The following is a 25,414-nucleotide window of genomic DNA, read 5'->3' as shown; positions in this document are numbered from 1 at the left end:
TAGGGCCCCTGGGGGTGGGGCGTGTGGTCATGGATCAAGATGGAGCCTGGAGCTCAGAGTAAATTTCACTGAAAACAGGAAACCACGAAGCTGAGATGCTTACTTTTGTAAAGGTCCAGAGAAGAAGGGCTCGAGGCCATGCAGGAGGAAGCTAGAGAGGAAGTGTGGTGGCTTTCTGCTCTGGGGCCTCCTCCCTCCCTCCACACTGCAGCAGTCAGGCCTGGGGTCTGGCAGCCAAGTTCTTAGAAGTTATCTCTGCCTCCAGGTGAGAAGCTGAGGGCTGGGCAAAGCCAGCCTCCCAGTAGGACAGGCGCACTCTTTCTGAGGGGGGCACTGGGAGTCTGATCCATGGGCTTGTCCTACTCTAGGGGCAGCCCAGCCCTGCCTCAAGCAGGTGTCACCCTGCTCATTCCCGAGGGCCGCCCTGCCCCCCAGGTATGAAAACAGCACCCTCTTCCTGTGGCAACGGGCACTGAGTGTTCATGGCAGCAGATGGACCAGAAGAAGGACCCCCAGGGGCACAGCAGGCGCCTGGGCTGTGGTGGTCTGGCCATTGGAGGTGTCAGGGTGGTCTCAAGGCCCATGTTCACCCTTTCCTCAGGGCCCCCGGCACAGCAGGCGCTCACACTGGCCCATACCCTTGGGCCTGACCAGGGGACATTGGGAGCAATGCCATGCATCCAGGGGGCTCTCTGGTTCCAGGCCTGCAGCTCACTTTCTCCCACCCCCACCAGGTGATCAGGCAGAGTCTCCCTGCCTGCTGGCCCTTGTCCTGGCCCTTGTCCCGACTCTCCAGCCCAGGCCCAGCTCAGCAGAGTCAGGGTAGCTGCTGGCAGACGAATGCCCATTTGAAGCTGCAGTCAGTGCCTGGGGCTCCCACCCAGCTCCAACGCACCCCTCCCTGTTCCCAGAGTGTACAGGCACACACTCCCCGCCCAACCCCACCCCCCACCCCCCCGCCAACACACACACACACACACACACACACACACACACACTCACTCCATGCTTTACAGCCCTTTCATCAAAAGTCCACAAAGGACTTCCCTGGCATATGTGTATAGGAACAAACTCAAGTCAAGCCTGCAACAGGAGGTGGGAACAGAGGGTACTGAGCAGAGTGGACACAAACCTTCTATGGACACGTCCTGCTCCTCCCACCCGACAGGGTCCCTCTGCAGCTGGGCAGATGGTATGGAACGGAAGAGCAAGGCGTGGGGGCTCCCGAGGCCTCGGGCACCTCAGACAGAGCAGGGATTTAAACCCGGCTCCTACCGTCTGCCACACGGTTTGCACCTGTTGCCCATGAGCTCTTTAATAGTAATGCCCTCTTCACTCTCAAAAGTGTCACAGTTTGGACAGTACAGTCTGTGGTCACCCTTTCTATTGGCCAAACTGAGCAGTGGAGGAGGGCGATGGGGAAGACAGGGCTAATGGAGCCCTCTCCACTCACTTCCCAGCAGGCCCGGATCTCTCCCTCACCCCCACCTGGGGTCGGTGAGCAACCTTGGGCCCGGCCCCCATTGCCCAAGATGCCAGTTGGCTCACAATGGCCTCCGTGCCCCAACGAGTACTTCCTGTTTTGGGGCCTCTGGCCAGTGAACTCTGGAGACCAGAGTGCAGGCAGTGGGAGTCCCAGATTTCTTTCAGTTGCTGACAGCTCCTAGGGGAGGTTACTGGTAGGAGGCTGTTGGGGAGGCTCCCAGGGCCCTGAGGACAGGCAGGCCTAGCTCTGAGCCCCATGGTTACAAAGAGTGAGCCTGACAGATGAGCAGCCTCAGACGAGATGGGGGAGCCGGTCCAACACAGTGGGGTAGAGAGGACTCCCTCCATATCTAGTCGATGTCTCATTCCAGGGAGGGCGGCACTGCGGGGTCTGCTCAGTGCCCATCTTGTCCCCGCTGTCCTGTCGAGTCCCAAGGCTCATGTCCCTGAGCGGCTGCCACAGAGCGGGAGCTCTGGGGCTTGGAGGCTGTAGGTCATTTGGCGTCTGTAGCTGGTGAATTTCAGGTCTCTGCGGTGGGATCCCCACACCCCGCCATTCTTGAGATAGGAGCTCAGTGATCCACTCCTCACTTCTGCCATGTAGCATCCAAAGGGATTAAGAACCTCGCCATCAGGGGTATCTCAACGAGTCTGTGCTCAGAGCAGGAGGGAGGAAGCCAGGGCCACGGCCAAGGGAATACTCGGAGGGCCAGTCTGGCCCGAATGCACTGGCCCCGGGCCCAGCCACAGCTGCTCACTGGCCCCTGGCTGGTCTAGATGGCCTCAGAGTTTGGGGAGTCAGGAACGGGGTCTGCAAAAGAAAGGAGAAGCAGAGTGGATGGGGGCCCCCCTGTCCTTCACCCCCAATGCCCCACCAGGAGACGGAGGACTCCAGGGAGGATGGGAGAGTAAGGCGACACTCTGCAGGTTAAGGGGAGGTCATGACCTCACAGGCCATCACGCTGCCGGTCTGGGAAACACTCACCTAGCGATGGGAAGAAGACATCCCCGGGGCCTGGGGGAGACAGAGGCGTGCTGGGCTCAGAGAGCAGGTGGCGCCCAGACTCCGACGGCTGCCGCTGCGCCATGTAGGTCAGTGGAGGCCTGGGCTTGTCCTCCGGCATCCCGTGGAAGGACGGAGAGGCCTCAAAGCCTGGGTTTTCAATTCCCTGAGCGTTGCTGCCAGAGAATCAGAACCGAAGGTCATCTCTGCTGCCTTGGGGTTCGCGCCTCTGCCCTCCCCATCGGCCCGCTTTCTCTGCTCCCTTCCCGTCACTGGCCTTCCCATTCCAGGCCCCAGCAGCCTCTCCCAGAGGAAGGGAGATCCAGGGCCAGAGAGAAAAGGCCATGGGCTGCACTCTCCCACCTGCCCTGAGCGGAGGGCGTCTGACCCCAGCTCCGCCCTGTGGTTTGACCATGGGCCCTCGGCCCTGCCAGGACGCCCAGGGTCAGAAGCCTCAGGAATCTGGGGACACGCTGCTCTTTGGTCACAGAGTCAATGGCATTAGGACTGAGTGTCCCCACAGCTGAAGGGAGGGGTCCTCTTTTCTTATCCTCCTCCTTCTTCGGAACGGGACAACCTCTAAAGACTCCTCCAACCTGAGACTCTAGCAGGATCACTAGCAGGACTTCCTTTGACCAGTCCTGAAAATCATCCCTTGCAAACACCCAGAGGAGCAGGTACCAGGGCCAGTTCCTGAGTGTGGCTCGTTCCTGAGCACGCCCTCCATGCCAGTCTACAATGCCAGCTTCTGCCCAGGGCGCACCAGCACACACTCCCCTATCCTCTCCGCCCCGACCTCCTGCCCCACTCTGAGCCCAGACAGCCTCTGCCCTTAGGGACAGTGGCCTGACAGCTCTCTCTCTGGAGTGCCTTGCAGGGAGGGGCCCCAGCTCCAGGTGTGCTGGCCTCTTTGCATGTTTCAGCTCAGCTGCTTCCTCCTCCTCCCCGACTCCAGCCCACTGACCACTGAGACCTGAGGGTGGGAGCATGGTTTATCCTAACAGTCTAGGAGCTCAGCCTGGGTGAGGGGTGGCAGGGAAACAGCCAACCCGCACAGATGTGTAGGCCTCGGTGGCAGATGGCAGATGCTCTTCTAAACAGCTGTGCTCGGCCGCTGAACAGGCCCCCTACTGCCCAGAAATACCTCCTTCCTGACAGCTGACCCAGGGCACAGGGAGGACCAGGGGGGCCATGTCTGTGTTCTGACCCCTGTCCTGGCATCCGGGCCCAGGAAAGAGGGGGGAAAGGATCCTGATGAAGTGGGGAGAGTCAGTCTTGGCTGGATGTTGCCCCACCCCTTCTGCATTAACTTCCCCCGCAGTTTGGGTGTAGACACTGCCCCACAGGGCCACAAGCCCTGTGAGTCAAGCTGTGAGTCAGGGTAGAGGCAGCTATGGTCAGTTTTCCGGAAGGTCTCCACCAGCCTTACCTGTCCATCCGCACCAGTTCCTGGGCACCTAGGGACAGACAGAGAAGCTGGTCACAAAAGGGAGGCTTCCCCAGACAACATCCCTGCCCCTGCCGGCAGATGCCCCTGGGGGAAGGGAGCAGGCCCAGGCAGGGCCGAGGTCCCACACCTGCTCGCGCAGGAGGCCCATACAGCTGCACTCTGGGTGTTGAGCAGTGAGCGGCACGTCTGACCAGTGACAAACGAAACTCGGGCTGCCTTTCACAGTGTGTGGGACAACCTTTGTCACCAGAGACCAAAGGCACCCATGCTTTCTCCTGTGGCCTGACTTAGGCTGTGTTAGACCTTCAGGGTTTAAGTATCAACCAAGGCCTGGCTCCTGAATTTGCTATTTCCTATTTGGACCCCTGCCACGGTCTGGTCTTTATCCATGATTTACTGGGTGGGAGTGTTGCAAGGTCAATTCCTGTTTAGAAAGACAGAGAGGCCCATCCTCCACGTTGCATAATAGGGTGGCTTCAGAGGTGACATCTCCTAGAGCAGCGGTCGCCAACTGGTGGTCCGTGAGGTCCAAAAGGTTGGCGACCACTGTCCTAGAGCAATCTTAGGGGCCCTGAGACCCCGTCACTTCTCAGCCATTCCATCACTTTCTGCTCCTCATCCAAGCTGCTGCCACCCTGCCCCACCCCCAAACTACACACCGACCAAATGCAGTGGCCCCAACTTCCCTCTTTCTTGCAGCTCCCCATGTACTCCCACGATCTTTCTCATTTTTAAGGGCTTTACTGCCGACGACTATGGGGAAACCGATGGTGGGGGAGGGGCACGACAACAGAAGGCACAGGGAAGTTGCACAAAAGTTCCCGAAACCTCTGCGGTGTGGGAATCATGGCTACTGTTTACCGGGGACTCCTGTGCGTCAGGCCTCCTGTGGGTTCTCTCTGGTCCTCAGCTCGTCCTGCCCTCCACCCTTCAGGGCAGTGGTTCTCAACCTTCTGGCCCTTTAAATACAGTTCCTCATGTTGTGGCCCAACCATAACATTATTTTCGTTGCTACTTCATAACTGTCATGTTGCTACTGTTATGAATCGTCATGTAAACATCTGATATGCAGGATGGTCTTAGGCGGCCCCTGTGAAAGGGTCGTTCGACCGCCAAAGGGGTCGCGACCCACAGGTTGAGAACCGCTGCTTTAGGGTAAGGATTGGCAGTCCCACCTCAGACCTGGGGAAACCAGCCTCCCTCTCATACTGGGTCGGCTTCCACACCCATCAGCCTTTGCAGCAAACGGCCCTCCTGTGCTCCCGGCCCTTCCTCTTCCCTCTTTCCTGAGTGGGGCTCCACGCCAAGCCCGAGCCCCTCAGCCTTTGCCCTGCGGCTCGACTCCTGCCTGTCCCCGTGACTTCTGTTCCCTTAATCCCAGCAACTGCTTCTCTAGAGTCTAGATCAAGAAAAATGACCCAGCCCTAGCGGGTTTGGCTCAGTGCATAGAGCACCAGCCTGCGGACCAAAGGATGCTGGGTTCGATTCCAGTCAAGGGCATGTACCTCAGCTGCAGGCTCCTCCTCGACCCAGGCCCTGGTCTGGGCTCGAACAGGAGGCAACCAATCGATGTGTTTCTCGCACGTTGATGCTTCTCTCTGTCTTTCCCTCTCTCTTCCACTCTCTCTGAAAACCAACGGAAAATACCCTCAGGTGAGGATTAAGAAAGGAAAACGACCCAAGTCCCTGCTCCCTCTCCAGTTGCACCTGCTTTCTCAGCGTCGCCCCCTCCGGCCGCTCTCGTGTCTGTCTCCAAAGACTGCAGTCCTACAACTCATTTCTTCTTTTGGGAAGGGGTGGGGGGGACTGGCTTCAAATATACTTTCATTAGGAGATAAATTATTGACACCTTTCTGTTATGGTATATATTACATTGAGGGATAAGATGCTACGAAATGGCTAAGAACACAGAAATGGGGTTCGTTTGGCGTTTCAGAGGACGTGCTCAACAGTGGTGATAGCGCAGCGCCGTCGGCCCAGTGTACCCCCTTATTCCTTCATCAGTCCAGTTCTCCAGCATCCAGTTCATCTGTCCCCTCCTGGTCCCTTCGTCTGGGAAGCCCTCAGGTGTCCTGGCGTGTGGAGTAGAAGATACTGGGGGCTGACCCCCGTGTCCCCACACCCTCAGGACACCACTCCAGGGCTCTGGCCCGGGGATGTCCCCTCTCTGACTTCCCTCCCTCCAGCCTGGACCATGGGCAGGAGTCTCAAACCAACCTCTGGGGACCCGGCGAGGAAGGCGAGGAAGGCGCTGAGGAAACAAAAGCAGGAACAACAGCGCCCCCGCCCCACATCCTCTGCCTGGAGTCTGCTTCCCAGTTCCTGTTCCCCAGGGGAGGCAGCACCGTAGTCTGGAGTGAGGGGGCCAGAAGTCACCTCTGTATCTGGAGCTGAGCCTAGCAGAGCATGTGTCTCTCCTGGTCCCTCACCCACCTTCGTAGAAATGCTACCCAGCTGATGGGAGCTGCTGGCAGCGCTGCAGCAATTTCTCTTCCTGGTTGAGCCCCTGGCTTCCTCTTTCTGCTCCAAACACATTACCTCCCCCACCCCCACCTCAGGGTATTTTGTAGGCAGGTTGTGGTAGGTTTTGTGAGCTAAGAGAGAGGGAGGCCACAGCCCGAGTGACCCGCAGTGGAGTTCCAGGCCGGGCCCCCAGGAGAGAGGGGTGTGAGCTGTTACGGCCCAACCAAAGGAAAACATGTGTGAGCCCCAGCCACCTGGTGACAGCAGTTCCCCTCGGCTACCTTCTGCAGCCAAGCAGAGGGGAAGGGCTAGGGGAGGTGATGCAAGGGTCAGGGGCAGAGGGATCCCCCTCTCCTGCTCCTGGAGGACTCAGACTGACCAAGGGTGAGGTCATAACAAGGGCAAAGGGCACTGTCACCTGCAGAGGATGGTGCCAAGGGGTCAGTGGCCCTGACTTGGAGTCTGGCTCTGCCACTTTTCTCGCTATGCAGTTCCTTAAGTGCATTACTAACCTCTCTGTGCCTCAGTTTGCTCAGCTGTAAAATGGGGACAATGGAAAGACCAAACTCTGAGAATCATTCTGAGGAATAAGTGAGAGAAGCTATATAACAAGCTTGGCAGGGTCCTGGGCACAGCAACCTTGCCAGGTAGGGGTTGTTGGCTATGGCGCTCATGCTAATGAACGTTTGTATTAGAAGGTGCGATTTTAATCCCTGGGAAAAGCATGAGTTAAAAGCTCTGAGTTTGAGTCCCAGCTCTGCTACTTACTAAGTTAAGTGGCATTTGGTTAATTACTTAACCCTGCAGACTTTAGGTTTCTCAGGCATAAAAAGAAAGAGTTGAACTAAGTTACCGCCAAGATCTCGCCAAGTTATGATAATCCAAAGGTCATTTTTGTCCCCAAGATTGCAATGCTAATAACAAAACAAGCCCACCTATACATTAAAGCAGGCCCCCAAAGGAGCTCTCAGGGGCAGCATTTTTATAAGCCCATTTTTATAAATCATCTGCTCCATATGATCACTCACTCATCAACAGATATTTATTGAGGGCCAAGCCAGCACCGCTGGGGCTGCTGGGCACTCAGGCCCTGGAAGTGGCACCTCTGAGTCCCTCCTCTCCACCATTGAGCTCAGCTCCTTGCTGGGCTGCAGCAGCTCCCATCTCTGGACAGAGGACTGTGCCTGCCACACCCCCACACCCATCCCAGGAGGGCAGGGATACTCACGGCGGTTGGAGACGACCTGCCTTTGCTTGTAGACCAGGAGCAGGATGAGGGGGAGGCAGAGGATGCCCACAATGCAGGCGCCCGTAGCCAGGGCGGCAGCCGTGATGTCTGAAAGGGCAGAGAGGCAGCCAAAGTGAGGCCCGTTCCTCCTGAAGGGAAGCTGAAGCCCAGAGAGGAAAGGCCAGGCAGCAGAGGGACCCCCCGCACCCGGGGTCTCATAGCCAGACCCTCTGTGACCGCGGAGGCGTGGACGTTCTAGGAACCCCCTGTGAGCCGCATGCCTTCTCCCCAGAGGACACAGAAATTAAGCCAGCTGCCTACAGCTGAGGAAGCTCCGGGAAGAGAGAAAAGGGTCTTCAGCCAGATGGGGGTCGCGCAACTTCCCGGGGCCACCGGGGAGAGTAGGCCTTTCACTGACCCCATGCCACCGAGTTCAAGGTGAAATGGAGCCCAAGTGATGAGAAACTTTTGGAGATAGTGTAAATGGTTGCACTACCTGGGAGCATAATTAATGTCACTGAATCATACACTTAAAAGTGGTTAAAGTGGCCAGTTTTATGTTTTGCCATTTTATTCATTTATAAAAAATAAATGAATAAGGAGCCTCACTCATCTCCCAAGAGACCCCTTAGCTCCAGGGCAAAGCCCATGGAGCGAGAACTAGAGAAACATGAATCCTTGTTGACTTTTTCCCTTAATAGTTATTTTTTATTGATTTTAGAGAAAGGGGAAGGGAGGGGAGAGAGAAACATTGATCGGTTGCCCCGCACATGTGCCCTGACCGGGGATCAAACCCTCAACCTGGGATGTGCCCTGACCAGGAATTGAACCCACCACCTTTTGGTATATGGGAGGACACTCCAACCAACTGAGCCACCCAGCCAGGGCTTTCTCTGGCATTTTTAAATTTTAAACTTTCTAAATGACAAAAACGTTTAAATTGAAAATACATATATTTTAAAGTTTCTTCCTCCAAAGAAGTAAGCAGTGTCTGCCGTTTTCTTGTGTATGGTTTAGATATGCTCTCTGCACATACAGCAGAGATATGATATGCTCTTCATGGGACAATTGCTTTTCCTGCTTAGCATCGCATGGACATCTGTATTGGCACAAAGATCGACTTCGTTCTGCCTCGGGCTTTATCAAGTGTATTTGAAACAGCCCCCTGTGGTGGACGTGGAGGTTGCTTCCATTTTTCAGCCGATAACGTAGCAGTGAATCCGCGTGTGCGCCTTTGCTCACTCGGGTAAGCGCATGCACAGCAGTTCCTAGCAGCGAAGGTGCTGAGCCAAAGCCTACGTGCAGTTTCTTCTCGTCTATTGCTAAGCTGCCCTCCGAAAAGGTTGGGCTGCTTCGCAGTCCCACCAACTGCGTGAGAGGTTTGCTTTATTTTCGTCTGTCTGCTGACTCCAGGAGTTCAGCTGGGAACAGACGCGCCCTCAGAACCACAACCAGCGTAAACGCGTTTCCTTCCCGATTTTAGCCCTTCCCAAAATATAGGCAGGATGGCTGGTCACAGTGTCCACGTGGAGCCAGGGGGCTTTGGGAAGGTGTGTGGGCTGCGATCTCCGGCTGTCTTTGCACTGTTGCTCTGGAATGAGGGCTGTTTTTGCCTCATTGTATTGCTCAACAACCCAATGGTGTAAACAAGCTTTCAGGGCTCGGTTCACACCGCAGAAGAGAACAAACTGTTTTCAGGCGCTTCAGACTACCCACTGGGGCAGGAACAGGCCTATGCTAATTACAAAGCCGGCTGGACGTCACATTAAAGCAGGCTCCCCCGCAGATCTCAGCGAGGCTGCATTTCCAAGTGGAATATTGAAAGTGAAAACATTCTCTAACTCAGATGTCAGAATATTTCTAAACCCCTCCACGGGACCTTGCTAAGACACCATCCGAGAGGCAGGCTGCGGAGTGCTCTTTTCTAGTCATCAAAGCAGGCCTCCTCCGCTTGGTACTAAGTACCTTTTGATGAGGTTAGTCGGGTTCTCATTAATTCCGGCTCCCTATTGGCCCGGCCTCCCTGCCTGACTCCTGTCCCCAGGCAAAGGTGTTCCATCTGCAGCCCCGCTAGGGGATCAGAGCTCGGTTGACTTACAACCTGGTCTGAGAGTTAAGGCTGGGACTGGATGGGTTGGGCGGGGGTGGGGGGTGGGGGGGAGGGGGGAGGAGAGGGTGCCGCATGAGTTTAGAGACAGTTCTGTGGACCCAGCTGCCCTCAGAATCCATGGACTCCCCTGCATAGCAGGCATAGCCTCGCTACAGCTCCCCACCCCTCCCCACACGCATAGCCAGTACTTGGGGGAGGGGGTTCCTGCTCAGCAGCCATCTAGAGTCAGGCTCATCCTGGGAAGGTGATCAGACATTGGCAGAGGCAGCTGGCAGGCCAGCACCCAGAACTATTACAGAGCAGGATGGCATGGGAGGGGCCCCCTGGGTATACATAGAGGAGGGAGTTGGGGTGGGCTGCCTGGTTCCCTAGGGAGGGGTCTGGATGAAAGCAAACCAAAACCTCCCACTATGTTGAAGGGTAGGGAGGTTGCTTCTAGGGGAAGGGAGATGGGCTGCCCAGCCCCCCTCCCTGGGGTGGGTGAGAAACCACAAGCCCCTAGCAATCGGGGGCTCCTGGGGGCACCAACTTCCTCAGTCTCCTTTCTCGTTACGTCCCTGACCTCAGGCTGACTTGGGCTTTCAGATGGTTTCATGGACAGCTCCCCTCCTACTTCCCAAAGATAACAGGAGGCTGCGGCCGGCTTAGAGGAGGAAATGCCAAGGGCCTCTTGGCTGGAAGTGTTACTGGCTGACCAGGTACCAAAGCTGGCTGAGGGCACCTGACCTAGGGCCGGGGCTGGGATCTTTCCACAGGGAAGTGGGGCCCACTGAGCACCTGGGTCACCAGGCAGATGTTTCTAAGCCGTTAGAAAACAGGATGTGCCCACTGTCCGCTGCCATCTACTCGCCATCCTGCCTTGGCACAGGGCGATGGGCGGGTTGACTCCGGAAGCCAGGCCGAGGATTCTGCATTACAAGTATTAATAGCCAGCACTTACCCTATGCCAGGCATGGTTCTTAGCACTTTGCATATAGAGCTTCATTTTAGCCCTGTAACAGCCTGGCAAGTAAGTGCAATTGCAGTCGTGCCTGTTTGACAGATGAGAAAACTACGGCACAGAGAGGTTAAGCAGTGTGGCTGATGTCAGGGTCTGAGCGCTTAAGCACTTCCCCGGACTGCCCTTCACGGGAATGAACTCCACATTTTAAGCTAAGAGTCTGCATAAAATCTGGACTTCTCACTTTGCTTGAAAATTTAGTGGCTCAGCCAACCCTGGGCCCCCCTCCTGTTGTGCCACCGTTGGAATTGCACTTACAGGTTGGCAGCTGGGTGCCAGCCACAGTCTCCGCCCTCCCTACTGTATCCTTCACCAGCTCCTTGGCCCTGCAGGCATTTGAGTTTTTGAACCCTGAACTAGTTCCTTACATAACATTGATTTGTTCCCCTTTTTTTAGGAGAGAGACACCTGATCCCATTTCTCAGTGTACACATGGTCCCCCAGAGAATGGACATCCCCCCCACACCCCACCCGAAAGGATAGCTGGGTTTTTTCTTATCTGAGACAACACCTGCCACAATGCCAAGACTCCGCCACAGCTGTAATCTCCAGACCTCCAGAACCAAGAGTCTGGAAGGGGATTGGAAGGGGACGCGGAGGCTGTGGAAGCCACACTCAACAGCTGGGAGAAACATACATGTCCCTCGGCCCTCAGGGAGCCAGTTAACTGTGGGCAGTGGCTCAGAAACAGGGGCTAGGGTGAGGCTGCACACGCCCGTGAGTTAGAGAGGAAGGCAGTGTTAAAACCTGAGAGCAGGGTGCCAGCAAAGGAAGCCTGACCCACTTTTGGCAGTCAAGTTCAGGGTTCTGCCTCACCCTCTGGCTCTTATCAGCTCTTATCAGCTGGTCTCCTGACATTTCCCAACTGACTTCTGATCCCCCAAGTCTAGCAGCTGCTTCTCTAGCAAGAAAAATGAGCCCAATTTCAGCTCCCTCTCCATTTGGCACCTGCTTTCTCGAGCGTTGTCCCCTCTGACATCTCTTGTCTCTGCCCCCACAACTAGTTTCAGAAGATTGGTGTTGACAGAGGGGAGGGCAGCCCGGCACGCAGGCAGGGTTTGCGCACTGGGACTCGGGCACTCTGGCATCTCCTCTTGGCTCTGGGTCTGAGAGATCGTGAGTGTGTCCCTTCACCTGCTGGAACCGTCTCCCCACCCGTGAACTGGGAAAGTAGCGGAAGTGACTGTCGCTAAGGGAGTTCTGCAGGAGCTCCTGGAGGGAGAAGTGGGCTGGGAGTTGCTCAGAGTGCAAGGAGCAGTGGGGAAGTGAGCACTCATGGACCTCGCCAGGTGCAGCGTACCCCGTCCTGTACACAGGCACGTGTGCCTGCACAGTCTTGAGGCTGCTGCGTGGGAAGGAAGGAGCCACTCAGAGGCCCTCTCGAGCCTCACCAGGGAGTCGCTGGTGGAGGAAGTGAGGACGATCGTGTCTTGGTGCTGAGTGACATGTGAGCTCTGCGGTATACCAGGGAGAGGGGCTTGAACCAGAGTTTCTTAACTCCACATGGGTCTGGCTCAGACCAAAATGTGAGCTCTAATTTTGTTCCTGGCTAGTCTTTTGTTGTTGTTGTTAAAATAAAAAAAAAGAGTAGTTTAAGTAGAAAGCCGTGGCAACCTTTGCATTGGGGCTTGACTAAGGCTGTAGCTGAGCTGCTCCCAGGGCCTGGGCAGGGGCTGGTCCACACTGGATGCCCAATAAATACTGATGGGTAGGAGGCTGCGGAAGCCAGACCCTCTCCTCTCAGAAAAGCAGGGTGCTCCAAAGATGTCGCCCCTTTGCCTGCGGTCTCCAAGCTGCCGGGCATTCTGGCCTGGTCTCTGAGTGCCCAGGTGCCCCTTAGGGCAGTGTCCCCTCACTCCATAGGGCAGACAGCAGGCGGCTGTTCCCCACTGCACTGCGCATGCCCCTCAGCTGGGGAGCAGGTGAAGTGAGCACAATCCCAGCTGCGCTAGCCTTGTTGGCTGTGTGAACTTGGGCAAGTCAAGTGGCCTCTCTGGGCCTCCGTTTCCTTATGATGCCTCAGGGTTCTTAGGAGAATCCACTGAGAGACCTGCACTTGGAAGGGTTTAGCACAGGCCTGGCACACAGTAGGGGTTCCAGGAAAGGTAGTTCCGCCCCCTTCTTGAGCCTCTCCCTCCTCCCTCCCTCACTCAGAGAACAAGGAAATGTTAAGGAGTTCCCAGGTGGCAGAGGGCTGGTGGGCAGGAGGGGGACCCACTCAGAAAACAGGCTCAGCAGCACCTGTCATGGGCACACTGGCCCAAGGTCATTGCCAGGGTACAGGCCCACCCAGGGCGGCAGGAGCAGGGGCTCTGGGAACCTGCTGTCAGGTTTTGGGCCTTGGAAGGGGAGGAGGCTTCTAAGGGCTGCAACCCGTGGCTCAGGTGAAGGAAGAAGCAAAAGGGAGGGCAGCAGCAGAGGAGGAAGAATGGGGGTTCCATGGGCTTGAGGTGATGAGGTCAGAGTTTAGAACAGAGCCTGGGTGCAGGAGGACAGAGGGGAAGAGAGGCAAGAAGGGGCAAGAGGACGGTCCTTACTTTCACTCTCCCTGGGGGAGGATGGGTACGCGATGCACTTGGGTGGTGCTTCATCACCTGTGGGAGCAAAGAAGGGTTGTTAGGTGGGTGTCAGGCCCAGGAGGCCAGGGAGGCTTGTCCAGGCCGGCGTGCCCCTTCCTGTCACAGCTACTGATGCTGCTGTCCGCTTAATAGCATCGGCCCAGGTGGAACCTGCGCATACGCGCACGCGCACACACGCACACATGCACACACGTGCATGCACACACACGCACGCGCGCACACGCACACAGAAACATATTCTCACGGCACAGCCAGCATGTCCTGCCCATTCGCATGCCACCCCAGCAGCATGTGGACACCTGCCCATGCTCACACCTCTGACCAGTCCACTGCCCCCCCGCACTCTCACCTGGAGAGGGACACTCACGTATACATATTCTCCAATAGTCATTTGACCATTCACCAACTCACAGCCCAGGTCACATTGCGCGGTCATGGTACCGTCGTGAGCAGTCACATTCCCAGCCCAGGTTCATACCCACTCTTCCATTAAAGAGCCGCGTGGACCTTCCCTCCATCACACCCAGCCGACCAGAGGCACTTACAGCTCCACACGCACGGCCACCTGATCTCCCACAGCCCCGGAGTGCCACTGCCACCCTTGCAGAATCACACACCCTCCAGCACAGTATCCCACACAGTCACCCCATCGAATACCCAGCACCATACCCCTGGTCACCCTGTCGTCTCTGCCTCCCCTTCCGTGTGGGCACACATACCATCGCCCCAGGGGCACCACCCCCAAGCTGCCCCATGGAAGCAGCCCTCACCGCTCTGCACTTGCAGCTCCATGGCTCCATAGACCCTCTGCTCCGAGTGGTGGTGCTTGATCTCCACCACGAGGCAGCAGTAGAAGCCGCCGTCCAGCGGGGTCACGTGGAGCATGGTGATGGAGAAGTTGCCGTGGTGGTCGGAGATCGACTCTAGCCCATGTTTCTGGGCCAGGTCCTGGCTGGTGTTGGCGGCCTGGTGGCCAGTGTGGTGCAGGTGGAGATCCTGGAACGTGAGGTTGCGGATAGGCCGACGGTCAGAACAGGCCTGTACCTCGCCCCGTGAGCTGCGGAACCATGTCTTGTAGAAGGACAAGTCGTGCCCTTTGGTCACGGCGCCCAAGCCCAAGATTTTGCAGGTGAGGGTGACGTTCTGGCCCTCGGGACACACGTACAAGGAATACGGCGTGGCGACCTTGAAGGCTGTCACCAGACCTGTCCGAGAGAGGAGAAGCTGTCACCTGCCTGAGCGCACTCTCCGTGGGGAAGAACCTTGGCCCGGGCTCCAAAGATGTGGGTTCCCTAGCCGCAGGCCCGGGCAAGTCAGCTGACCTCCCTGACCTTCCTTTATTCATGAACCCAGACACTATGGGAGGAGCCATGGGTACCTCCCCAGCTTGGGGATCCCCCTACCCCAGGGATGCTGGCTGAGGTGTAGGGGAGACTCCAAGCAGGTAGGAGACTGAGCCCAGTCCCTGGGGCGGAGCGTGCACCATGCTCCAGCCTCTCCCCCACCCGCCCCCCACCACCACTGCAGGCACTGTGGCTCTGCCCTGGGCCGGTCCTTGGCACTTCCAGCCTCCATGCCCAGCACTGTCGGGCGGGAGGCAGGACAGCAAGCAGAAAGGCCGCTTGGGAACAGCAGCCCTTGGTCCTGGACCTGTCTCCTAGAGGCCGTCAATACCTGGCCCTTCCAACTCCTGAGGCTAACGTGCCTCCTCACCTCCTCGCCTCCTCGCTCCTGCGTGTGCAAGGCTTGTGCCAGGTTCTACATCTCATCTGCGTGCTGAGCACACGGCCTCCCCGGGGAGCTTACAACCGAGGTGGGCAGACAAGGCCTGCATTTGCAGCCAAGTAACCCCATTGGCCAGACGGCAAACTAGTGCCAACCTCGGGGCACTGGCAGGAGAGGAGACATAGCCTTCCTGGGAGTCAGGAGACTTCTTAAAGGAGGGAGGGTCTTTGAGGTTGATGGACAGTTAGGGTTTCAGCAAGCAGAGAGGCTGCTCTGGGCCAGGTGGCAGGGAAATGGGAAACCCCAGGTGTCTCAGGGACAGAGACCAGGAGTGCATGGAGGGGCATCTCATCCACGTCCCTGCCTGCTACCTGGTCTTCTTAGAAATCTGTTCTAGTTCATTTTGTTCTCAATAAGCCAGGGATGTAACCCCTGGTCCTCGTCACCTTACTCTGACCCTTCAGCATTTGTGGAAAGCACTGGCCCTTGAAAACAGAATGCGAGGGCTGGGCCCTGGCCCCTCCGCGCCGCTGTGTGAGCCTCCGTTTCCTCGTGTGTGCAATGAGAAAAACAGTACCTACAACACGCGCTTGTGGAAGGACTGGAGGAGGGAAAGCTGAGAACACAAGACAGGAGCTCCCGTGTCCCCTGCAGACACAGGGAGGGCAGCTGTGTTCTTAGACATCGGTGATGCTTTCACTTTAATTGGCGTCTCAGGGGCAGTTGTAGGTCAGGCAGACGAGGAGGAGAGTTCGGAAATATGTTCAGAATCCAAATGGGTATGTCCTTGCCTTGCCATTGCCTGGACCCAAGGAAACACCACGTCCTTCAGACGCCCTCCCCGGCCTTAGAGCCCGGGACCCGCCTGCTGATCCGAAAGCCGTGCCCAGTCAGGAGGGAGGCAGCCTGCTGTGCCTTTGGAATTAGACCAGCCTGCCTTGGAGCCCAGTGTCTGTGAGTTCCTTAGACTCTGAGCCTTGGACTCCTCCTTGTGAAACAAAAATGAAAACATCTACCTGCTGGAGCTGAGGCAAGGATGGCAAGTAATTTACGTGAAGTGCCCGAAAGTGCCTTGCTGGGGGTCGGTGCTTGATGCATGGGAGCTAGAGGGGCCGCTCATTCATTTCGGCCGTTGAAGGAGCAGTTCCTGGGGGTGAAGAATAGTTCCGCACCATCGAGTGGGCGAGCCAGCTTCCAAGCCTTTTCCTCGGAGGTGTGAGCGACAGACCAGCTTGTGGTCCAGCCTTGGAACGCTGCACAATGACAGCAGGGGGTGGGGAGGCAGCCACGCCGGGGCCCCGGGGAGTATGTCTGCAGGGATAGAGTGTTAGGCCCCAGCAGGTAAGGAAGACCTCCCAGTCGCCACCCACGAGTGAGGGAGCCAGGTCTGGGAGACGGGATTTAAAGACAGTCGCTGCTGAGGGGAGCAGAGAGTTCAGAACTTCTGTGGCAAAATGCTGGCCTCCTTTTCAGGCAGAAATATAGGCGCCCAGAAAGGGAAGGTGGTTTGCCTGAAGCGCCGGGAGATATGAACTCAGAACCTGGAGCAGGGGGGCTTCAGGTAGAGCAGGCTCTAGTTAGAACTAGAAGAAGAAGAAATAGACTGTATCGTGCGCCGTGCTGGGTGCTTTATGGGCATGTCTAGCAACCCTATAATGTGGATATTGGGGTTTTTTTCCTGTTTCACTGGTAAGGAAACGGAGGCACAGAGATAGTAAATAACCCACTGAAGATCACACAGCCAATAAGTGCAAGAGCCAGAATTAAATGCAGGCAATTAGACACTATTCTGAAGGGGGGGAGAGGGCGGACATGAGGGGTGGATTCAGAAACTGGCAGCCCATTGCCACATCTAGCCTTCAGACACATTTTACTTGACCCTCAAAGCATTTTGCCTTTGTTTGAAATCGCCAACATTTAGAAACCAGGAATGTGATATGAAAATTCTGACCCTTAGTGTCTTTGAAAATCAGAAAAATTAACACAAAACCAGTTTTCCTATTATCGGCTAGAGCCGAGTAGCAGCCTCTCATTTAGACTGTCCATTGGTATCCCAGTTTGCCATAGTCCTCACTACTCCCTAATGTCTGTGCCTGGCCTGCTTCACTCTCTCACCGTATTTGCTTGGCCCCATGACATTTGAGTTTGTGACCCACCAGAATGGCTCCTTGGTCTGGCCAGTGAGGGACTCTACTGCTCAAGCCCATCACCCTACAAATGTGACCCTCAATCTTTGAGAGGAGGTGACCCACGCACGGCCCCAGCAGAAGTTCCCAGGCTGTGCCCCTGACTGTATCCCTGCCAGCCAGCCCCCCTCACAGGCCCGTGAAAAGTGGGCGTGGCCTCAGAACTCTGGCTGTGCCAGTGAATGGAGGTGGGGAGTAGCTAGGGAAAGGATGCCCCCAGGTGCTCCCAGGAAGAAAAAACCTACCCACAGAGTAGACCCTGGAGTTACCTCTGCCCCATGCACACCCTGTCCCCAGCAGGCCACCTGGCAGTTCCCACCAGCACCTCTCCCCTGTGGCGCCCCCTGTTCCCTCTTCCCAACATCACTGCCAGCCCCAGAGCTACCCCAGGGCAGGGAGCTGAATCCAGATCCAGCAGCATTTGCAAGGGTGCCCACACCTGGGGGCTCTCAGGAGGGCAGCTCAGGAGATGTTGGTCGGCACATCTGAAGGGGAGGCAGGGGACAGGCAGAGTAGAAGTGGAAGCAAGAAGTGGAGCATGAAGCTGAGCCAGGTGGGGACTGCTAAAGGGACAGGGGCGTGGATGGGGTGGGCTGAAATGTAGACAAGGTGGAGCCAGCTTGGGGTGGGTGGGGTGGAGCAGGGGAGGAGCAAGCAGCAAGTCCTCCAATGGGGGCATTAGGCCCAGGGCCCTCAGGGTCCAAGCAGTGGTGTGAATGACCACAGAATTGCCTACATCAGTGCCTTTTCAGCCCTAGAGGCAATTTCCTTGAAATCCCACGGGGCAGGGGCGGGGGGCGGGGGGGGGGGGGCGCAGTGGTTGGCCGTGTGGAGGGCACAGAGAGAACTGGGGTTCAGAAACAGTGGGAGGAGGGGCATTGCTCAATCCCAAACCCTCACACACCCCAGAGAACTTCCCTTTTTAGAAAAAAGGAGAAGCCAGGATTCGGGTTTGGGGGGCAGCGGAGAGTGGTCAGTTTCAGCAAAAGAGCCAGAAAGGAGTGGGCCAAGGGTCCACAGGGCTTTGCCCTGAGGAGAGAGAAAACATCCCATTGGTTGTGTCTGAGACTCAGGTCAGATCAACGTCCAGGGCAGCCTGTCCTTGGGAGGACACGCAAGAGCACAGTGTTGGGGACGATAGTGCACATCCCACGCCATCCAGAGCTGCGCATGCGCACATGTGTTATGGGGGGGGGGGGGGTATGTATATGTATATATAGCTCAGCTGGAATTATAATTATTTGGCAGGAGGATGTTGCTTATTGTCAGAAGCAGAGCTTTGTGGACACGGGGGTCATTGTCAGAGACAGGGGGAGAGTGGGTGGGGAGGAAACCCCTGGCTCCAGGGTGGCGGAGATCGTGTAGGACAGGAAAATGACCTGGGCCTGAGCCTGTCCCCAGGCGGGAGCCCTCCAGCCACTGTGCTGCCCTGGGTAAGAAGGCAAACGCACCTGGAGGGAGAATGCTGTGAGTCTGAAAGCCTCCAGGCCTCAGGACTGAAACCGTGGTCGGGGCCATCAGATCCCAGGTCCTTGTCCCCACCGAGCCATGTCCCTACGGCGTGCTCTTGGTCAGGTCCCATTCCTCCCTGGACCTCTCTTTCTTCACTTATCCTGAGGAGATTCCCATGTGCCTAGGCCCCCTCCAGCTCAGAAACCCTGCAGCAGGAGGGAAGGGCTGTCTTTCTTCAGGGCAGAGGGACAGGGCCACGAAGCTGATCACAGGGGCTCACCTTTGATCACCTGTGTTGGGATTTGCTGAGCACGTTATACTCCTCTCCTTTAATTCTCATAACGCCCCCTGAGATAGGTACTGTTATCCCCATTTTAAAGATGAGGAAACGGACTCAGAGGAGTCAAGCAACTTGCCCAAGGCCACACAGCCTCATGTGGCTGAGGGGAGTCCCACACCTTGAACACACCAGCTGCAGACAGGAAGAGCCCCCAAACCTCCAGGGGACAGGGCTGACATCTTGTCCTCCAGCTACTTAGAATGAATTGACCTCAAATTGACTCTATTTTCCACAGAGCCAGCTTTGCTCAGCCTCAGGCCAGAACTGAGAACTGAGAACATCACTCTTGCATTCCGCAAATATTTACCGAGGTCCTCACATGGGCCAGGCCAAGGCAGAGAGGCCGTGGGAGCAGAGTGTTCCATACGGGGTATCTGCTCAGACTTTTGTTCTCCTTCTGTCGCTTTCTAGCTGTGGGACCCTCAGCCTCTGCTAGAAGGCTCTGTTCCAGTGCAGGGGAAAGGAGCTCTTGTCTGGCTTCATCTCTTCTCGGCCTTCATTCATCTCTTTCCACCCAGTAAGGGGCTTGTGAAACCCTGTGGGTGCGCACGGGATGGGGGTGTGTGGGTGTGGACAGGCTTGTGTATTTTCCCTGATGAGGCATAAGTTGCTAAGGCAACACCCCAGCTTTTGGAGGTGGGTCCCTATCTTGACTGGTTTGCCCTGGAGGCTCCACCCAAAGGGCTGAACTCTGTCCAACTGCTAGGGCTTGTAAGTAAACAGTTGCTGAGCGCCTGCTCTTGTGGGCCCTGTGTGAGATGCAAAAGGCGGGTCCTCACCCTCAGAGGGGGCCCAAGACAAACAGGGACCTGGCCTCCAGCTCCCTGCCAGGCCCTGCCCCCCAGGATAGTCCACGAAGGGTGTAGTGAAAGGCTTTTATCTTCTTTCTCAAGATGCAGAGCACAGAGGGAAACAGAGGCAAGGACCAATCAGGCTGAGTCTGCCAGTGCTAAACTCCAGGATGTGGCCCTGGAGAGGGGCTGAGGCCTGAAGCCAGCAGGCCTGGCCCTGGGACTCCATGGCCAGCGTGGACAAAGGGCATCTCAGATGTGTTTATTGATACCTGCCCCCGCAGGAAGTGTCCATTCACATCGGACAAGGAGTCCGGGAAGGGGAAGCCAGGCTCTATTGGAGGAAGCGGCCCTTCCAGCACCTTGGGAAAGCATCCATGCATCCGGGGCTGGAGGCTGGAGGCCAGCACGCCTCCCCCGGGAGGGCCTGAGACCCTGCAGTGGATACCTCTCTGGCGACTCCTTCCCAGCGGCCCCAGGCCCTCCCTGAGGATGACCGTGTGCGGCCCAGACTACCAGCTCCTGCCAGCTGCCCTCCAGACTTCCTAAGGTTCAGGCTCAAGTCTTTGTGTGCCCTACCCTTGGTGCTGGCGGCCCAGTGGGGCAGCAGCAGCTGGTGCTTCCTCTGTGCCAGTCATCATTCTCATCTCTTTTACACCGATTTGCTTATTTAATCCTCCTCCATTTTGCAGATGAGGAAACTCGGCACAGAGAGGTTAAGTAACTGGCACAGAACCTCATGAAGAGTAAACGGTGGTGCCAGGATTTGAACCCAGGGAGTCTGGCTCCGGTGATCTGATGCCATGGACTACCCTCTAGAGCAGGGGTGGGGAACGTCTGGCCCCATTAGGGGCGAGTTAGTTAAATGTCTGACCAAACACAGCAGGCTAATGTTTAAGCTGATAATTTTGTATGGCCCCCGAATGGTGTTATAAGTATGCCAATGGCCCTTGGCAGAGAAAAGGTTCCCCACCCCTGCTCTAGAGTGTAGAAGGGGCTGGGGGCTGACCTTCTTTGCTGCAGGTGGACAGGGGCCTGACCCGTGAGGACCTAGCTGGGGCCTGCAGGCTTCCTCTCCCTCTCCCCCTGTGGTTACTGGGGTGGCTGGTTGACCCTCGCAGAGGCACGGACCCGGCTGGAGCACTATAATTCTTCGGGGAAGGAACAGGGGCTGGGAGAATTGGGGGCTGGAAGGAGCCGAGAGAGGCCCCTGACTCTGCGCCGAACTCTTTCCCCTCCTCCCGGAGAGCTGCGCTGTCCCCTGCCACCAGCTCCTTACAGGCGTGAGTTGGCTTCTGTGCTGATGGAGCGGAGCTGACGGTCCAGCACAGGCAGCTTTAATTTTACCGCATCAAGTGCCTTGAATCGCAGAGAGAAGGTTATTTCCTTTTCAGTTCTCTTTTGGTCCCGATTACATCAAAGGGAAAGCCCCAGCTCGATGCCAATATGTCTTCCAAACACCTGTCATTTGCTGAGCTCCTTGAGTTTTGGTTTTGTTTTGGGGGTTGTTTTTGTTTATTTGTTGTTGTTTTTTTGCAAAGGACAGTAGGTTTTGGGCTTGGAGCCTTCCTCGGGCTATAGTTTCTAACTAGAATTTAATACCCTTATTTGATCTTCCTATTATATACTTTTATGATTTTGTTCTATTTATGGCAAGTGATACTGGCTTCCCATTTATGGCAGTAACATAAAGTTTCCTTTTAAAATCTATTTACTTGAGTAAAGGAATGAGGAGTTTTCCAGAAAAAATAAGTATAATGACGATAGGCAGACTCTGCAGAAATCCCAAAGGTGATGACCTAATGACTGAAGCTCAGGGTACACGGTCACAGAGTCACCCTTCGGGAGGGAGTGGGCAGCAGGCAGCCTCGCTGAGACCACGTCAGCTGGCCTGCCCGTGGCTCGCATCCCGGGGGAATGTGTGTTTGTGGTCCCACAGTGACAGCAGAGGCAGGGCCTGGCCCCATGTCCCCGTGGGGAATGTGATCCCTTGTAGGAAGGTTAAAGGAGCTGGGCTTCCTTCATCAGTAATAACTGAATTACTGGTGGGCATGATGGTGGCCACTGTCTTTCTCTCTGGGGATGGTCAGCCAAAGCAAACAGGATGAACGTAAAGATCAGTTGCAAGAAAGACCCCACTGAGTCAAGCAAACCCCGAGCCCAATTAGCCTGGAAGCTGGAAAGTCCCCATCTCTGGGGAACTTTCAGAGGAGAATCCACAGGCACCTCCATGGAAGTACCTATGGGTGCAAAGGCGGGATGAATAGGTGGCCTAAAACCTGGGGCTCAGTCAGTGCTGGTTGAAGGGCTCACTGCCGGGTAGTCCCCATGTGTGCACGCATACAGGGAGGGGGCCCTTGCAGCTTCCCAGCAGTGCACCTCCCCTTGACCTCTCCCAGGGAACTTCTGCCCTGATTGGGGAGGAACAGGAGCAGCCAGCCCAGTTCAGAGAGGGCTCCCCAGTATTGTGGGACGCCCCTGGCATTGGGTAGGTGCTCTCTCCTGCCCATGAGCTGGCCTGAGGTTGTTTCTTGCCTCCCCAGGGCCTCTGGGCAGAGGGTCGTAGATTTCCTAAGAGCTGACCATTGCTGCATCAGAGACTTGCGCCATGGGGTTACCCAACAAAGCCCTGCAGCTCTGTTTACCTTGAAGGGAAAGGCGGGGTCTCCCCTCCCTGGCCCCAGGGCACTGCCATGTGCTAGTCCCAGAGTTTGGGACCCCTAGGTCAGCCTATGAGGACATGGCAAGGACAGTACTTCCATGGGTCCTGGGAATGGTTACAGGGGAAGGAGAGGCTCAGCCACCCTTGGGTCTGCTGAATCCTGGTTCCTAGGCGCCTCCCTCCAGCCATGTCACCCTGAGCCAGACCCAGGAAAGGGGTATCTTCAACTTTTCCTGGGCTCCTGAGCACCATACCTACCACCACCAGTCTCCTGGGTGGTGGCCCAACTGCAGAGCTAGAGAGCAGGCTCATACCAGCCACCTCCATCTCACCTTCCAGACATAAAGACTCTGACTTGAACAGTCCTGCCCAGGGCAACCTCTCCCCTTAGCTGGCTGGTGAGCAGGTCTTTCCAACTCACAGACCCTCCTGATCACACCTGCAACCAGGCCTCCCATCTGGCATCTCCCTGGTACCGGCACCAGGCAGTAGCATGGCTGTTCCATAGTATGCCCATATTGCAGTTAAGAATGCTGAGTCTCAGAGCACTGCAAAACTAAGACTCCTTTCCATGGAAGGCTGCTTAGAGCCCTAATTATCGCCCTGAGCTGGCCCAGGAAGAGGTGGAGTACCAAGCTGTTGGAGCAGCAAGACCTCTGGGGTGAAGGCTCCTGGCTTCGTGCACAATGGAGAGCCAGGGGCTCTGGGCCTCTCTGCTCTTGGCTGCTCTGCAAGCTGGGTCCCCAAACCCTTGTTCTCTAGAACTCCGTTTCCCAAATTGGGGCTGCTGAACAGAGAAGAGCGCAGCCAGGGGCGGGCCGGGGGAGGTAAGAAAACAGAAGGGCCGCTCAGGGTCACTGGGAGAGGACGGGGCAGGGCAGTTGGAGCCCGGCGCTCCTTCCTGCTTGCCACCATCCCCAGCCCCTCCTGGAAGCCTTGACCTGAGCCATGGCTTTGTGCCATGGCTCTGCCTGCCCCCAGGGTGCAGTTTAGGCAGCTCTGTCTGTGGGCTCCCTCCTCCTTGTCAGAGCCTCTGGCCAGCGTCACGGTACTGACATATCATCCCGCGTGCAGGCACTGTTTGTTTTCCAGGTTCTCTCCGCCTCTTACCCTGTCCTCCCCCTTCTCTTCTTCTGACCCACCCATGGGGCCTCTGTGCCAAGCTCCCTGCCTCCTCCTGCCTCCCTCTGACTCCTTGCATGACTCACACTTTCCCTGGCCCTCTCCGTAAAGTTTAGTTCCACCGGCTGCTTTCTGCCCTGGAGACCCAGCCTCTTCAGTTCTGGGCAGGCAAGAACCGGAGGCCAGGCTGCGGGGCCTAGGGCCTCTGCCCTCCCCCAGGAGCTCCTGTGTCCTGGCCAGGACATCACCGGGAGCTGCGGCAGTTTGAAAGAGGAAAGTAGCACCTCCTTGTGTTTTAGCTGAGGAAACCGAGGCCAGAAAGATGCCATAAGTTATCTAAGGACCCAGAAGGCACTCCTGGCCGAGCTGGGAACGTGCCCCACGTGGTCCCTGAGCTCAGCTTCTCTGGATGCCAGTAATCAGCTGACCACTCAGCTCTCAGCTGTCAGACCCTTAGGATAAGGACAAGATAGGCACCCACATCTGGGAGTGGACCAGGGACCACACTGGCCAGTGCCCAGCAAGGCTGAGCCAGGAGTGTCGCCAGGGGTCAGGGCATGGGCTGAGAATACCACACCCCCTGCACCCTGTGAGATCCTGGAACCCTGAGGCGGAGCGGCAGGGAGATGCCACAGGTGTCAAAGCCAGTGGCACCCCAAAACTCACGGGGCTGTTCTCACAGAGCCCATCTCCTGTTCTGCAAAAGCTCCTCTCACCCTGGGCGGGGAAGTTGGATCCGCAGCTGCTTGAGCGGCCGTCAGAGCACAGAGATGTGCCCACCACCCGGCCAGGGCACTTGGCAGAGACACCGCTGCCCCTGCCAAGCAGTCCCAGTAGCCTCCCTGCCTGGGGCGTGGGGGGAGGGGGTCCAGCAGGCTGAAGGGGGCTCCCAGGGTACCCCATCTGGCCTGCGACCCACTCACCCCACCCGCTGACTTCTCCCCGTGCTCTGCCCCAGTGCCCAGGCTCTGTGAACCTTACCTCGGGAAGCAGCCAGGAAGAGAGCGAGGAGCAGAGGCCCCCAGCGCCGGCCACAGGCCTCCGGGACTGGGGGGAAGCCCATGTCACCCTCGGTCGGGCCGGGTGGAGCGGCTGGGACGGCTGGGCTGAGCGGCGTCTGGGGCGAACTCTTGGTTTGCAGGGCAGACACCCTCCCGGCGAGTGAGTGAAGTGAGTGCCTGGAGTAGCAAGTGAAAGCAGCCAGCGCCTGAGAGCCGCCTGTTCCGCCCCCTCGCCCCACGCAGCGCCCCCAGGAGGCCATGGGAGGCACTGCTTCTAGTGCCCCGTGGGCGGGGCTTCGCGCTGACTTGCACCATAGGAGAGCCAGCCAGTGTCCCAGCAAGTCAGCTCCCCCTGATCAGTTCTAAGCCTGTGTACTCGCCCCCGTTCCTCTTTGGAGAAGATTGCATTGTTGCACCGGCTGAGAAGTGTATCTGTGTGTAACTTAGCATGATACTTAAGCATGATGGATTGTCTGCCCTTACACACCAGCCTTTGCGTTGCCTGGGGGCAGGGGCTTGTACCCTATCTCCTACAACCCAGCCCGAGGCCTGGTTTGTGGTAGGCACTCCCAGTTGAGGAATGAATGGAGAAAAAAAACAAAATCTAGCTTTGGTGTAGACTTGGCTATAGATTCCAGAGCTTGCGCCCTTGTGCACATGCACACTGAACATAGGTGTGGCACAGGTGCAGGAACACAACAGGCTTGGCACATCCCTGCACTAGGGCACAGGTAGTGTGTGCACAATATCTGGTCTTGTGTCCCATAGAAAATCACCAGTGCCCTCTCCCCCCAGACCCCAACTTCCCTTCCCACTT

The 25,414-nt window shown here is 56.8% G+C and overlaps 2 protein-coding genes across 3 annotated transcripts in view; one reads left to right on the top strand and one right to left on the bottom strand.

The window, feature by feature from the left end:
- CDH23 (cadherin related 23) overlaps window positions 1-25,414 on the top strand; it is a gene marked incomplete at its 5' end in the record, with an annotated part of 360,387 nt that overhangs the window by 298,354 nt on the left and 36,619 nt on the right. The window lies entirely within an intron of this gene.
- VSIR (V-set immunoregulatory receptor) lies at window positions 1,300-24,820 on the bottom strand. The gene is made up of 7 exons (XM_081104687.1): window positions 24,578-24,820; window positions 14,089-14,523; window positions 13,277-13,333; window positions 7,630-7,737; window positions 3,918-3,945; window positions 2,471-2,664; window positions 1,300-2,296 (listed from the first exon to the last, which is right to left on the bottom strand). Exons 1-7 carry the CDS (start codon window positions 24,657-24,659, stop codon window positions 2,259-2,261), a joined length of 942 nt encoding a protein of 313 aa, XP_080960813.1. The 5' UTR covers window positions 24,660-24,820; the 3' UTR covers window positions 1,300-2,258.

Source organism: Myotis nattereri (genome assembly GCF_964212035.1).
Source record: "Myotis nattereri genome assembly, chromosome: 13".
NCBI lineage: Eukaryota > Metazoa > Chordata > Mammalia > Chiroptera > Vespertilionidae > Myotis > Myotis nattereri.
This window is presented reverse-complemented; position numbering and strand designations above follow the sequence as displayed.